Raw genomic sequence first — 16149 nt, 5'->3', positions numbered from 1 at the left:
ATTTTTGTAGGGAGTGTATATCAGTGTAGAACGGTACTTTTTGCATGTGATAGATCTCGAGTTTGCTCCCCGCCATCTTTAATTTTTTCAGTAGAAATTATTATTTGAAAAATGATTTAAGTATTTACAGTAAACTTAAGTCTTTGAAAATCTTAGCGTAAAATGATGTTAAGGGTGTTATTTTATAGGAGTACATTAATACCTTGCATAAGACACATACTGTCTAAGGAACTTTAGATCAGCTTTATATCTTCTATCTTTCAATATCTAAGAATTTTCTCCGCGAATTTTTTTTAATCATCAAGTATTTTAGCCGGAAATTATTTCGCATGCGAAACTTTTAATGTGTATCTCATATTTGAAAAAATAGTAAGATACAGGTAAATAACTTAAGCACATATTTCCCATATTAAAAGCTTAAAAAATACTAAAACTAAAATTAAAAAAGTTAATAAGCTTCAAATTTTTCTCACTGAATATGTATCTTTTATTAATAATAATAATAATAATAATAACGTTGCAATACTTTTGACATATTTATTCCAAACTTTGGTATCGTAGTTATTAAATTGGTTTTAAAATTATTTTTACTATGTTAAATAAAACCAGACATATTAATTTACACTACCTCAAGCAAGACTTATCTCAAAAAGTTTTGTATAGGTACTCGTACTTTCCCGAAACAATTATTAAATTCAGCATTATGTTAATTATAAAACTCAGACAACTTGAAAAAACAATATTTGCTCTACCGAACCGGAAGGATTTTTATTCCTTACTGTCATTCAGGCTTGAAAAATTAGGCGAAAGATAGATGAAAATCAAATGGACTAACTGAACGAAAGAATCTGTATTCAGTAACGGAAAATAAATTATATTGCTTGCCTGATTCTTATGCGTACTTTGATCAACAAAAAACTTAACTTCATCTTAAAATATTGAACTTTGCGTCTGAAGGCAGTTTACTTTTAAGCAAAAACTTGAGCATAAAATGTTATCTAACGAAAAAGCGAGAGTAATCTAAAAGCACAGATCGTTTAAAGAACGCGTATTTAAAAGGTTTTCATTATGTTTAGCGTAATGTTCCAGAACTCTTTTCTGACGCGATTTGTAGACACCTTTGCAAAAAACTATAGACACAATTGTAAAAATTCATTTAAAATTTTTACAGAGCCTTGAATTTCACCTACTCATCATTTTTTACACATTGTTGCTTTTTATCCATTGCGTGAGCGGTATAAAAAATTCACAAAATAACATCAACGTCAGAAAATGTAGACATAAATTTATATATTTATTCGATGTAGCGTACTTTTTTCATACTGTATCTTCTGTTTTCATCTATTGACGTTTTTTATTCCTTTCAGCTGTCCCAGAAGACCGACCTAAAATTGAAGGTATCTCCGACTCCTATCTCATCGGAGACCTCCTCATCGCTCAGTGCACCTCCGGTCTCGGCGACCCCAAGCCGCTCCTGACCTGGTATGTGAACAAGCAACCAATGACAGGAAAGTCAGTCCGAGAACTAAATTCTGCTTTCGTGACGGAAACCCATAACGATCGCATCCACCTCAAGAGCACGACAACCCAGTTGAGGCTCCTTCTGGACAAGAAGCTCGTCCAAAATCGTCCCAAGACCCCCCTGGAGGTCACATGCGAGTCCTCCACAGAGGGCATCAACCAAGCAGTGGCGCCCCCGTTGTCGTCCACGAAAATCGTCATGATTTTAGACCAGAACCAGCTGGTGAACAATCAAAAGCTTCACTCTCCCTACTCGGGAGGCTCGAAAACGACTGAGAAAATCGCCATTGTTCTCTTTTTGGTAATATTTGTGAGGTGGTGTTGATGAGTCGGTAAGACAGGAATTTGGGTATTTTTTTTATGGACGTTCTTCATTTTTTACGGTGTGTCATGTGTTTTTTATTAATGAAAGTCATATCACCGATCCTCTATAGGCACTATTTATTATTAGACCAAAAGTTTTTCGATATTATGATAATAATGTGATACGATATTCGAAAAAACTATGGTTATGTTAGCTCAAGTATCCTTCATTTGTTAGGGACATAATGGTTGTTAGTGATGAATATGATCAGGATGGTTGTGAAGAGGTTTGCTTTTTGTAAATTTCTATCGAAGTCGTTAAGTTTTAAGGACTTTAATCTTGGTATTTTTAATAATGTCTCAAATTGCTTCGCTGGCCTAACTCCAACTGCCTTCTTAACTTTTTTTTCATATATTTTATAAAATATTCAATAATTAACAAATTATTCAAACTACCACAATATAAATACATCCTCCTATGTGTCTTATAAAGAAAAGTGAGTTATGATTTTCCCAAGCAAGAAAGCACTATTAACTTTCCGTCCTAAAATGGTAAGTACAAAATATATCTCGCACTGACGTTTTATTATTTAATACTGATTGATTAGGGGGGCTGTATATAAGTAAACTATAGTCATGTTAAAATTTTCAATGACATAATTACCAGATAAAAAATTTTCTTTCATAGCAGCTACTTTGTGTCAAAAATATATACTTTTCTCTCGTGTTACACACAAATTTCTTTCTATTGCAGTTAACAAAATGTTAAATATTTTAAGTTTTTGGTTGTTGTTACAAAATCTTAACTAACATTTAATTAACAGAGGTACTCTTTTCAGCCCGGTCCGACCCGGTCCGGTCCAGTTCATTCCGGTTCAGTCGACTTTTAAGTCCAGTGGACAGTTATGTTATTTTCGGGAGAGTTTGGAAAAACTGGAGCAGTGTCAAACCGGGCGATCCTGTGAGCTCGGTTGTTCTGATCTCGTACCTCGAGCTTCGGACTTCAGTAGACAAAAACTAATACTTCAGGATACGCACATCAAATTCAGAACTGCGGGCACCCGCTTTGTGTCGGACCTCCAATTTCGCACCTAAATCGAGCTTTGAGTTTCTTGGACGGACCTTGAGGGTTGGGCCCCAAGCTTTGGAGAGACCCTCTGCATTAGTAAGTGGAACCGGGCCGGGTCGAAACAAATAAAGGATGATATTGTATACCTTTAAGAAATAGTTCTGTCTTAAGAAAGCAGACGGTGAACTAAATTTCAGTATTTCTTAGGTGTATGCTTTAATTTATGGAAAACTCATTATTAATTTGTATATCCATCGTCTTCCAAGCCTTGATGCCTTTCAAATTTTTATGAAGATGTGTAGGGAAGGGTGGGGCCAGACGGGCCACCTAAATTTTCAGTTACATTAAAACACCCAAGGACGAATCTTTGATGTTTTGTCTTTTATATAAAGTACACAAAATATTAAATATGTTGTTGAAAAACAGCTCAGTTGGCATTTTCTATAGTTTTTAACTATTCTGTCGTTTTTTACTTGAGTTCATTTAATAAAAAGACAGAAACGTAAGCAACACTGTAAAAGAAGTGATTGTCACTTCTTCCATACACAAAAGTCTGGTCAAACACCGCGTATAGATTTGAAGAGAGTTGTGATTGTACCTCATCTTGACCCAACATGCCGTTTTGATCCACCTTCCCTATTTCTTTTCATATCAAGAATCTGTAGATACAACTGATTTGGATTTGACTTTTCTCGGTCATATTTATTTTTACAAACAAGAAAAACGCGTTTTAGTACAGACTAGAAGCTTTTTGTTTTTAAACAAACAACTTACAACCACAGATCCATGGATATAAAGTCCCAGTTTTTTAAGGTGAGACTATAAATTACTTTGTTGTCTTTATTTGATAGGTTCTGGTGCATTATTTACGAAGAAAGCTCAATACTAGCAGTTATTAGTAAGCTAATAGTCAGTGACACTCAGTTGATCATATGTTGTTTTTCAATTGAAATTATGATTTCGGATAGTTTTATATGTAGCTGCTAAAAAGAGTTTAGTAATTTTACACAAATACATGCGTAGATTTTTTTTTTGAAAATTCCAACAAATCTTTTACCAGTTGCTTTAATAAGGTAGAAAGGAGAATACTAAGAATTTAATAAAAACAGAAGTAATTGCTGTATTTTTGTTTAATTCTGAAAACAACGCTAATTAAAAAAAATGTAGGCAGTTAGTCTGTGAAAATATATTTTTAACTCCGTTGCAGCCTGACTATAGTTTACCTGTATTTAAAGCACCTCCTCCGTAAACCCTTCCGGAAAACGATTCTGTCACAAAAATACAAAGAAACGACTTGATTTTTGATTTGTGTGGACATTTTGAGGAGATATATCGTCCAAAAACGGTCGTATTTTTTTCACGTTAAATCACCGCTAGATAAATCAAAACCCTAGCGACCAGATAAACTATTCCAAACGTATTTCCAGCTCAGCAATTTGAGACATCCTGTATAATTTTTTCCACGTCTCTAAGATTACGTTTTGCGGCTCGGACTACCCGTTTTTGTTCCTCCTTCATTACCATAAACATCCTTCCACCATAGTCGAATCGTGGAGTTAAGCTCTGCGCCACCCACCCCATCCATATTTCCCCATGCCGCAGGGCCGTAATTTAGGTTGCTCCACAAATCTTTGTTAAATAATGTGATCCTAAATTTCCAACGATGTAAATAATAGTAGATATATGTACATACTTGAATACCACACTTGGCAATAATCCTATAAGTATTATGTTCAAGTAGTTACTTCATGTAAATGTACTGAATAAATCATTTTAATAATGTTTGCACGACGTAATGACCCAGAATAAAATTAATAGCCCGGTCCTGGACGCTGCGACACGACGTATTTATGCTACAACGAACGATCTTCTTGGCACGCGCCGAAGGCAGGCCAGGACTGGGGTGAGACGCCAAGTGGGAAAATTTGTAGACACCTCAGTAAAAACATGAGAAATTTACGGCTGCGGCTATGAATTCAAATAAATTAAAAATGTTCGAAACTGTGTAACACTTTTTCCCATTTGGGTCATTCTAGACCAACGGCAAGCGAAACATTTTTAGATTTAAGATTTTATATTCATCTGGCCAAAGTGAGGTTCACGTATGAACACAAATACATATCTCTAATATTCGAAGAATTGCTTCAAAACTAACAGCAGATTTAACTCAAAACGCAATATCGCTTTTAATCCTATTTTTGATTTCGTACAAAATCGCTTTAACGATTAAATCAAATTTATGTTAAGAAAATAACAATTTTCGAAGTTTTGAGTCAGGTTAGTTGTCAGTTTTTCGCAATTTCTTCTAATCTTAGAAATATTTCTAGTTCAGTGAACAATTTTTGGCGAAATTAAATTTTCGCTTGCTGTGTCGGCACAGAATGGCCCATTTCGCCATTTTGTAGAGGGTGAGAACCGTGCAGGCGTTTATTTTTGCACAAATGGTGAAATTGTACAGCACGTATTTTACACATACACACAATGTAAACTTTTAGGCCGTAAAATAATGTAACGAAGTAAAATTTGAGTTAGAGGCGAAGTGACAGCACTGCGCCACTAATTCGCTTAAACTCACCAAATTCGAACAAGTAAAACTAAACTCAACTAATTAAGTGTTTGCTAAGAGTAAAACCATAATGTTAAGGCCAAATACACTAAAATTATAAAAAATAAAAATCTATTTGTGATGATGTTTATGAAAATTATTGTATTATATTGAAGATGTTAATATACGAGTCACGGAGAGGTTGGCTGTTTTTTTATTGCTGGGGCGGAAGAGTGGGGCGGTTAGGGGATGTTTATCGGGCGCGAAATTGAAATAATAAATCTGATACGGCAACAGAACGGTCGGGTGGGGAAATATCGAAAAGTGCAGAGCGCCACTTTGTGCAAAAAAGGTCAGAAGAGGATTCTATTTTAAGTTTGTTGACTTGTTTGATCTATGTTATCGAAACAATTCGTGGCGTTTTAAGAGACGTTCTCGCTTGTTATTTATTGAAAGAGGGAGGCGATGTGCCCTTTTAAACTGTTTAGAAACACGAGAATTTAGAGGAGAACAAATCGAGATTTAAACGGTGAGAACGGGATTTACAGGAATTGGATGCCAAGAGAGGCGGAATTCTTTAAAGAAACTATCAACGGGCTAATGGAAACATCAAAAGACACGCGTTTGTCGAGTGTTGCAAAAGTAACTAGTTCTAAAAGACGTACAGGTAAGTAACAATGTTTGCTCTTCTTTTCTTCTTGGGTTTCTAAGGGCTCTTGTACATTTAACAACGTGGTGATTTTGTCGATTCACTGAAATACAATTGCATATTTTAAGTTTACATACGAACTATCAAGTGTCATTCAAACTTGGTCCAACGTGAGCGTCTATATTTTAATTCAACTTAACAAAGTGAAGGCAACTGCAAACTGCATTAGTCTAATTGAGGTACAACCGAGTCGCTAGAATGTATGAAAACGGTTAAATATCTTGAGAACTAATCAAATCACCTGAAATTAGGTATAGGCGTATGAAGTTGTGCTCTAATTATTCACCAAAAATATATTTTAGTTATACATTTTAATTTTTTTTTTTTTGGGCTGGGAAGACATCACATATTAGATGAGGGATACTGGTTTATCTGTTCACTATTCATGTTCCTATGCATCAAAATGAGTTTGTTATGTTTTCAAATGTTTTTCGTTACTTAAGTACTAGGAAATGTCAAATATTAACAGTAAGTTTTCTGTATATTTTCGAGTCGGCACTTTCGATTTAATACAAAAGTATACAGGTGTTCCTGTAAACTCTATAATAGTAATTTAATGATCTATCAAAGCCCATTAAAAAATCTATGTTGTAATTTAAAAACATACAAGTTTGCGTCCCGCCGTCGACATTAATGTTCGTTTTACATACTTGCAGTATACTAAATTACGCTTCCTCTTTCAAGCTAAAAACAATGGCGTTTACAGATTGTGAATATTTCTAAAATCATGGAATTTTGTCTGGGGTACTTTTGTACACATATTTTCTGAACAATCAAATCCGAAAAAAATTTAAAGTAAAAAAAGTGCATCGACCCAAGGACGCACGGATGGACCTGTAACTCTGCGTTGTCAATTTATATAAATTAAACACGTATACGCGGCGAATTCATTAATTTTCTCTTAAAAAATAATAAAAACCACAAATATGTTGCATTTGTAATTTTTGATAAAATTATGATTAATGATGATGTTAATTAAAGTAAATATCCATGTATTGTCAATTGTTCTCTGTTATAAAATATACTTTATTTATTTATTTTATCATATAGAAATATCATAATTAATTATCATAATAATAAGCAGCGAATGGCCGTCGGGTTAAGCAAGGTCAAACTCTTACGGGCTGCACTTCGTTCATTTGAGAATAGAATAACGTTGCTTCGTTGCACTCTGCTGTTAATTCCCGTTCTCATTTACTTAGCCGTTTTACTAATTACGTTTTCGTTAATTGTATTTATGGAATAAGTGACGATTAAATTCAGTGATTATCCCCGCTACTGAGTCCGGGCGATCCAGCACATCATGGTTACGTTTGTGGCGCCACAATAATAACTGGCTAAGCGAAGTAAAGATCACCCGCTCTGTAGGTTAGTGGTCAAGGCACCTGCCCGGCACCAAAGCAGCAAACATTTTTTCTTCGCTTACCTACATTGGTGACCTCCCACGTGTTTTTCTTCGCTTACCTACTACATATTCACACCAGTTTATCTGTTTGTCTTTCTATAGCGCGGCCTTGCATGCCTATGTTCAGACTCAGTTCAAACTGGTGTCATTGTCGAATTCGGTCGGTATCGAACTCGACATCCTATTCCGGTGCGCGTCGTATAAATGTTCTATAATACGAAAAGAAAGGAGTTAAAACTCCAAAACTTAAAAGATATTCAGCTGAGAAATAATTTTGCCTTGTAGATGAATTCCTGCAAAACACTTGTAATTAATGTATAAAGCTCATATTTGTACATATTTTATTTTACACATGTGATTGTCCATATTTTTTTTTCCCGAGCGTAAGTTAAGGAAGTATTGTCGTCAGGTCCATCGGGCGACTGGTTACTTTTATGTTTTCTCGACGTTTAATGACCCCTAGAATACGAAAACGGGTCTCTCGTTTTTGTCTGTCTGTTTGGTGTCTACCATCCGTCTGCCGTCTGCGGTTTGTCGTCTGCCGTCTGTCCGCGTCCATGTCGATTTTTGTTAGGTAGATAATTTCGGAGACTACCGGACCGATTGTTGTCAAATTCTTGCATGTGTATTAGGAATATCGTGTAGATGATAAAACTTTTAACCAAAATTTGTCTGATCATCCCTACCAACGATGATAGACGTCAACTCCAACTTTTACAATTGTAAATGTTATTTAAATTTTATAAAATAACATACTCCGCCACTTGTAATTCATGACTACGTGTTGACTTTTACCCTAGACATCCAGATTATTATGAAAAAATCAAAATTGTATAACATTTTACAATTTAATTTTGAAATTAAAAACCGCATGCTCTGAGGCCTTGCAAACTTTTTAAGTTTATCGGAAACATGCTAATCGTTAATCAAAATTCACCCTTTTACAACCTCTCTAAAAAATGATGACGTCATCTCAAAATTTTGCTAAATAAATCTTTTCTAAAATGTGCAAATTATGATGAGTCTATACTTGTGATTACCATTTCATTAATATTTTTTAGAATTTCTTGTACAGGTGACTCAAAAAAATTAGTGAATTAATTAATTTGTTTTATTGATGCAATCAGAAGCTGCAAAATCGATTACTTTGAAATCTTGGAGATACTTTAAAGTTATCGTAAGCACGCAAAATTTTTAATAAAAATATCTCTTCAAAAAAATGGACTACGTCAGCTTAAATTTTTCCCAAATAAATTGAAAATGTGCAAAATATGATGAGTTTATACTTGTTATTAATCACAAGATTCATATTTTTTTTAATTGCTAATACAGGTGACCCAAAAAAAATAATAAATGAGTCAGTTTATTTCATGATTCAAACATGAAATAAACATTTTCCAGAAAATTTGGGAATGGAATACTGGTGTTATTACATTGCACATTACACTGCACTTATACAAATTGTTATATGTATCTTTGTAAAAATATTGATGACGTTATCACAAAATTTTGTATAGAAAAACTCATTTGAAACATACGCTTAGCACTCTTCTTTATGTTTACTTTAACGCTACATACAATCTTTATTTTAACTTATAGGGGTTCTCATAAAAAATAAATAAAAATTACAAAATCAAATTTTGAGTTTTGCTGGAAAGTTGGATATGTTTTATTGAATATCATTGTACTTCAGGGCCGCGGAAAATTTTGTCGAGATAACCTTTGACACTTTTTTAATTTATAGATATTGTAGCTTACCAGAGTGAGATGAGTTGGACTTTCCGAGCTGTGGTTCGTAGTGATCTTGGCCTGGAGGTGATGGCTGGGGTGCTCCTGGCGGAAGCACTCGGCATGGGGGTGCGCGAAATAGGGTTATGCCCTGACGCGGGTTATAGCGGTAGCGGGTAAAATAGCGGGTACAATAGCGGGTACAATAGTGGGTACAACAATGGCGGGTTAGAACAATAGCGGGTACAACAATAGCGGGGTTATAATAAGAGCGGGTACTACAATAGCGGGGTGATAACAATAGCGGGAATCATAAAGCGGGATCAACAACAAGATGGCGGGTTATGTCGCTGCCGGTACGACTACGACTTCACAATGCGCGTCCAGTCCACTCGACTTGTTGCTACTCAAGCGGTCACCAAAAGCAAAAAGGGCCGCAATAGATCGGCCACCAGTGTAGCGAGGGTTGCGGGCGCAGTACTGCACCAAGCGATACAAATTAAACTAAAACTAAATAAAGATTGTGTTGGGGACGAGACATTCCGCCCACCAAAAAAAACAAAAAGGGTTTTTTTTACTGCAAAGTTGCAGGGAGTGGACAAAGTTTGACCACTGGGCGCTTTAGGACTCCACCGGCGGTTTTCAAGGTGACAACCCGAACTATGCCATCTTGTCCCGGATGGAGAAGTAGGACTCGGGCGAGACGCCACTGCAGAGGGGGTATCACCTCGTTTTTGATAAGGACGAGGGATCCGACCTCGATAGAATTAGGTTTCTCGGCAGACCATTTCGACCGCTGATGCAATGTATGGAGATATTCGGCACTCCATCGCGACCAAATACATTTGACAAAGCTTTGAACTAGCTGCCAGCGAGTTAGGCGGTTCACCGGCACATCTTCAAGGTCCGGTTCTGGGAGTGCAATTAAAGGGGCAAACGTAAGAAAATGGCCGGGAGTCAGTGCGGTCAAGTCGTTTGGGTCGCTGCTTACAGGATGAAGCGGACGGGAATTCAGCATTGCTTCGACCTGAGAGACTAAAGTTAAGAGCTCTTCGTAGGTTAAGATTTGGTGGCCTATGACACGGACTAGGTGGGTCTTTACCGATTTGACGCCGGCCTCCCACAAACCACCAAAGTGTGGAGCTGATGGCGGATTGAAATGCCAATGAATCTGTTCTGACTGTACAGCTTCGCGCATATATTGATCTAATTGTTTGTGGGCACTAACAAAATTAGTACCACAATCGGAATAGATATGCTGGCATCTCCCTCGCCGCGCAAGAAAGCGTCGTAACGCCGCTAGGAAGGCGTCGGCGGTTAAATCTGAGGCGAGCTCTAAGTGTAGAGCTTTCGTCGCAAAGCATATGAATAGACATAAATACGCTTTTAGCGTTTTAGCACCGCGCGTTTTGGCCATGGTAATAGAAAAGGGGCCGGCGTAGTCCACCCCAACTCGTAAAAATGGTTTAATTTTAGAAAACCGAGAAGGAGGCAAATCCCCCATGCGTGGTTGAGTGGATACCGGTTGGGTACGGAAACATCTTAGACACTTAGACAGCACCCGTCTTATCGCGCGTTTGGCGGATATAATCCAAAATTGGTTACCGATAAGGTAATGAACCGTCTGATCTCCAGCGTGAAAATATTTGCGATGCGTGTATTCTATGAGCATAGAGGTGAAACGATGCCCCGACGGTAACAAAGCGGGAAAGCGTTTCGAGTAGGGTAACGGAGCCTGTCGTAATCTACCGCCGACTCGAAGAATCTTTTGATCGTCTAAGAAGGGGGAGAGATTTTGAAAACCCTTCGGTAGCGGTTTTCCACGATTAAGGAAGTCAATTTCCCTAGAGAAATGGAAAGCTTGTATATGTCGGACCACCGTCATCAAGGCTTCGGACCATTCCGATGAAGTGATATACGGGGGGGTGCTTTTTGTAGGTCTAGTCATTCCACGAATAAAGCGGCGTACATAACAAAGAATGCGAATAATCTTCGGCAGTGATGAGTGCGTATTGACTAAATCGTCCAATAAAGAGGTGGTCACTATCGCATTACACGATTGCGTGCGTTCTTCGTCCTGAATGGAGACAGGGACAGAAGGCGTCAGATTATTATTGAGAGGCGTGCCGGACTTCAAAAAAGGGGGTCCCGCCCACCATAGGGAACTAACCAGTAACTCTTGAGGGTATGCCCCTCTAGACCCAAGATCAGCTGGATTCTGACCGGAAGGAACATAGTACCACGACGAGGAGGGCAGATGCTCTTGAATAAATGATACGCGATTGGAGACAAATGTCTTCCAACGATGCGGCGAAGATTTGATCCAAGCTAGAACTATCTGGGAGTCTGTCCAAGCACATAGGCGATTAAAAGGAATTTTGTCTTTGTAAACTCGGCAAACCAGATTGAGGAGCCGTGTTAGCAATACTGCGGCAGAAAGTTCCAGCCTTGGAATCGTAATCTTCTTGAGCGGTGCTACTTTAGATTTAGCACAAACAAACTGCGTGCGTGGTTCAAGCGAGGCGAACCTAAAAACCAAATAAACTACGGCGGCATAGCCCTTCTCGGAGCTGTCAGCGAAACCATGAATTTCAGACGAGAGGAAATTATCGCAAAGGAGGCGGCGCGGTAACGAAAAATCGTTTAGAACGGAAAGATCCCTAGCGAAGATATTCCAAGCGCGTAAAATATCATTCGGCGGGGCGTCGTCCCAAGCTAACTTGAGAGTCCAGATGCGTTGAATTAAATGTTTTATGAAAAAAGTAAGCGGAGTCAATATGCCAAGAGGATCAAAAATGCGTGCGAGACTGGATAAAAGATGGCGTTTAGTGCAGTTGCCGGGAAGAATATGAACTGTAAATTTGAAAGCGTCGGATACGGGATTCCACTGCAATCCCAAGATTCTAAGAGTGTCATTACGATCTTCCTCTCGTATATTAATGGCATCAAGACAAACATGAGACGGAGGAAGGTCCGAGACAAGCGAACTATCATTGGTAGCCCATTTGCGAAGTTCAAATCCTCCACCCTTAAGGAGTGCAATAAGTTCATCTTTCAACTTTAAAGTCTGTTGATAAGAATTGTTACCAGTAACAATATCGTCCATGTAGGTGTCCGTCTGGAGGGCGGCAGCGGCTAATGGAAACGACGAACCATCCTGCTCGCTCAATTTTAACAGAGTACGAATGGCCAGATAGGGAGCGGGCGAGGTTCCATACGTTAAAGTTTTTAAACGATAATCCTGAATAGGTTGTTCAGGAGTAAAACGCCAGATAATCCTCTGAAAATTGCACTGAACCGGATTGATTAAGATTTGGCGGTACATCATTTTGATGTCGGCAGTCAAGACGTACGTATGGAGGCGAAAATTCAATAAGATAGTGCAAATATCCCTTTGAAGTTTGGGACCGATAAGAAGATGCTCATTTAAGGAGGTTTGATTAGAGGATCGTGCGGACGCGTTGAACACAACGCGCAGTTTTGTGCTTAAACTGGCTGGCTTAAGTACACAATGGTGTGGGATATAATAAGTGGCAATGGTGTCATCCGGAGGAAGAACAGGTTCCATATGATTAAACTCTAAATATTCTTGCATGAACTTAGAATACTGCGCATACAACTGCGGTTGCTTTAACAGTTTGGCCTCCAGATGAAGGAACCGATTGATTGCGATTGACCGGCTGTCTTCGAAAGTGGGCGGGGTATCGCGAAACGGTAGAGATACGACGAACCGACCTTTGTCGGTGCGAGTGTAAGTTTTATTGTAAATGTCCTCGCAGAGTTCCTCATCTGGAGACAAAGTCTGTAAGCGAGGAACTGCTTCCACTTCCCACAATTTCTGAATAGATCTTTCTAAATCGCAACATGTGTTAACCGTGGTAATAAAGGAATGAAGATTCGTATTAGCAGTACTAGCGGTATGTTGCCCTACTAATACATAGCCCAAGGCTGTCCCTAGCGCATCTGGTTCTCCCTTCTGACCCTTAACCACCTCTCCACTAAGCAATTGTGAATAGACATCCGCTCCTAGAAGCATATCGATACCTGCACGAGAGACACAGGAAGGATCTGCGAGCGGTAGCTTGGCACGAAAATGAGACCAATGTTCGGCCGAAAGTGACACACAGGGCAAGTCATCACAGATCTTGGGTAAAATTAGCGCATTTACCTTGAAAGTGGGCGTTAACTGGCCTACCGGTCGAAACGTTATTATCACTGAACCTAAATTGGCTGCCGTAACTACTTGACCCAAACCTTGCACCAGACCTGAAGTATGTCGTCTAGACAGACCTAGCAAATGAAAGGCTTGTTGCGAAATGAAGGAACTTTGTGAGCCACAGTCCAGCAGCGCTCTAAGAACCTTAGAATTTCCGCCGTTATCGCGAACTTCTATTAAAGCGGTAGCCAATAAAACTCTCATTGCTGGCGATGCAAATCCAACTCCACTCATTGGTTTGATGGAGGTAGCTTCCGCAGAATTCGGCACCTGACCATCGCCGCTCGGAAACGCTTCGAAATGTAATAGACTATGATGCCTCTTACCGCAGTGACGACAACTGTGAGTAGACTGGCACGCCTTACTCACATGACAATTACTAAGACAATTGAGGCACAAGTGTTTCGACTTAGAAATGGCGTAGCGTTCACGGGGAGATTTCCCGAGAAACTCCAGACATTTGTAGATTAAATGAGGCGAGGTACAAACAGGACACTTTACAGACTCTGACTTCGCCACTAAAGACGTGGTAAATCGCGGTTGTGGCGTAAAAGGCTTATGTGGACCGAACTTTTTCTGTTGAGGTTTAACTGGGATGGCATTGCCTAACGCGCTCCATTGGTGTTCTAAAAACTGATACAGTTTATGATAAGTGGGAATTTCTTTCGAATTGTGGTGAAGTTCGAATCGCGTTATCAATGACGAGTCTAGCTTTTGATGCATTACATTGAATAATAAAAAATCCGCTAGATCTATAGGAAGGGTAAAATTACGAATAGCTTTCAAATGAGTTGAGAACGTGTCTATAAGTGTCCGCAATTCCTGCGGATGCTCCGAATGAATCTTGGGTGCGTTAACAATCGCAATCCAATGGGCTTGCAATATTTGTCTATCATTTTTGTAACGATTATGGAGTTCGGAGTATGCTGTTAAATAATTATTATCCGTGACTGGTAGATTTTCTATTAGCGCTCTAGCTTCTCCTTTCAACGCGGAAAGCAAATAATTAAATTTTTCTACGGCGGTTAAATCGCTCGATTTATGAATGAGATTATTAAACATGTCCATGAACGGCACAAATGTCGTAATATCACCAGAAAAGCTAGGTAATTCCACTTTGGGTAACTTGATATTAGATTTAAGGGGGGAAGCAACCGAAGGGGGCTCACTGGTCTCGGCTGCCTTTTGAACTTTAAAATGAATGGTCTTAATAGCTAGAACCATGGAGTCGAAGACTTTTCGAATATCATCTTCCCCATTAAATTCCTCTGCGTTAATCAAGCCGATGATAGCGTTGTGATAACGATAAAAATCCGCGCACAGTTTTTCAAGATCACCGATTGCTACTGCGAAGCTATCACGGTCATCTAGGTTATGTTCGGCCTGTTTTGCTAAGGTATTCATTTCGACTACCCTATTGTAAGGGGTTTGTCTGAGCAATTGCTGCTTTTTAATTTTTTCCGAATTGGCCATGATTCAAATACAAACCCGACAATGTCAGATTAGCAGAAAAACCAACGCGCAAAAACCTAATCACTTCTAACACAACCCTCGCTAATCCGGCTAACTCGAAGGACCATAAAATGAATATGTAGCTTACCAGAGTGAGATGAGTTGGACTTTCCGAGCTGTGGTTCGTAGTGATCTTGGCCTGGAGGTGATGGCTGGGGTGCTCCTGGCGGAAGCACTCGGCATGGGGGTGCGCGAAATAGGGTTATGCCCTGACGCGGGTTATAGCGGTAGCGGGTAAAATAGCGGGTACAATAGCGGGTACAATAGTGGGTACAACAATGGCGGGTTAGAACAATAGCGGGTACAACAATAGCGGGGTTATAATAAGAGCGGGTACTACAATAGCGGGGTGATAACAATAGCGGGAATCATAAAGCGGGATCAACAACAAGATGGCGGGTTATGTCGCTGCCGGTACGACTACGACTTCACAATGCGCGTCCAGTCCACTCGACTTGTTGCTACTCAAGCGGTCACCAAAAGCAAAAAGGGCCGCAATAGATCGGCCACCAGTGTAGCGAGGGTTGCGGGCGCAGTACTGCACCAAGCGATACAAATTAAACTAAAACTAAATAAAGATTGTGTTGGGGACGAGACAGATATATTGTATGCCATTGTGTGTATTTGAAGATTCTGATACACATAGAATATAAATAATAATATTATTTTTATTAATTAAGAGTTCTAATATTAATCTATTGCACACAATCCTATGATCAGTCTCAGAGAATATTTCAGAGAAAATAATGGATATTTGTTATCTTTAAATTTTCACGAAATAGTCAAGTAACAACCTAATGGGTACTTATATTTTACGGAGTGACTATTCGTACACACAGTATGTACGAATAGTACCAGAGCTATTCATACATACAGTGTGTACGAATAACTACAGCGCTATTCGTACACACAATTGTACGCCCACACACGAACGATTCTGACTGTGCCTATTTTTCAATTTAATTTCGTTAAATATTTAGTGACCATCATCAAATAGATAAAAGGTATGTGTATGTATATCAGTATCATTCAGTAATTACGTGTACTAACGTAAGTGCAATCATAGCTTTGCAGATATAAGCATAACTTCAAACTTTTGCTGCCACAAATGTTCCCAACGTACCTTCAAACTCCAGACATT

The 16149-nt window shown here is 38.8% G+C and overlaps 2 protein-coding genes across 3 annotated transcripts in view; one reads left to right on the top strand and one right to left on the bottom strand.

Annotated features, from left to right (window-relative positions):
- Window positions 1–5628, top strand: part of LOC135132935 (uncharacterized) — a 199460-nt gene extending 193832 nt beyond the window's left edge. For both annotated transcript variants that reach the window (XM_064061155.1, XM_064061156.1), the window contains exon 3: window positions 1368–5628. In XM_064061155.1, the coding sequence (XP_063917225.1) occupies window positions 1368–1846 (479 nt within the window). In that variant the 3' untranslated portion in view covers window positions 1847–5628. The remainder of the gene's footprint in view (window positions 1–1367) is intronic.
- A 3994-nt stretch (window positions 5629–9622) lies between these two features.
- On the bottom strand, window positions 9623–14969 carry LOC135131655 (uncharacterized). The gene is made up of 2 exons (XM_064059499.1): window positions 9894–14969; window positions 9623–9760 (listed from the first exon to the last, which is right to left on the bottom strand). The coding sequence occupies exons 1-2, from the start codon at window positions 14967–14969 to the stop codon at window positions 9623–9625; spliced, it is 5214 nt and encodes a 1737-aa protein (XP_063915569.1).
- Window positions 14970–16149: the final 1180 nt, after the last annotated feature.

The sequence above is a fragment of the Zophobas morio genome, unplaced genomic scaffold (genome assembly GCF_036711695.1).
Source record: "Zophobas morio isolate AGI-343-1 ecotype UQ-CSIRO unplaced genomic scaffold, CSIRO_AGI_Zmor_V1 ptg000021l, whole genome shotgun sequence".
In the NCBI taxonomy this organism is placed as follows: Eukaryota; Metazoa; Arthropoda; class Insecta; order Coleoptera; family Tenebrionidae; genus Zophobas; species Zophobas morio.
Note: the sequence above shows the minus strand (reverse complement) of the source record. Positions and strands in the feature narration are given on the sequence as shown.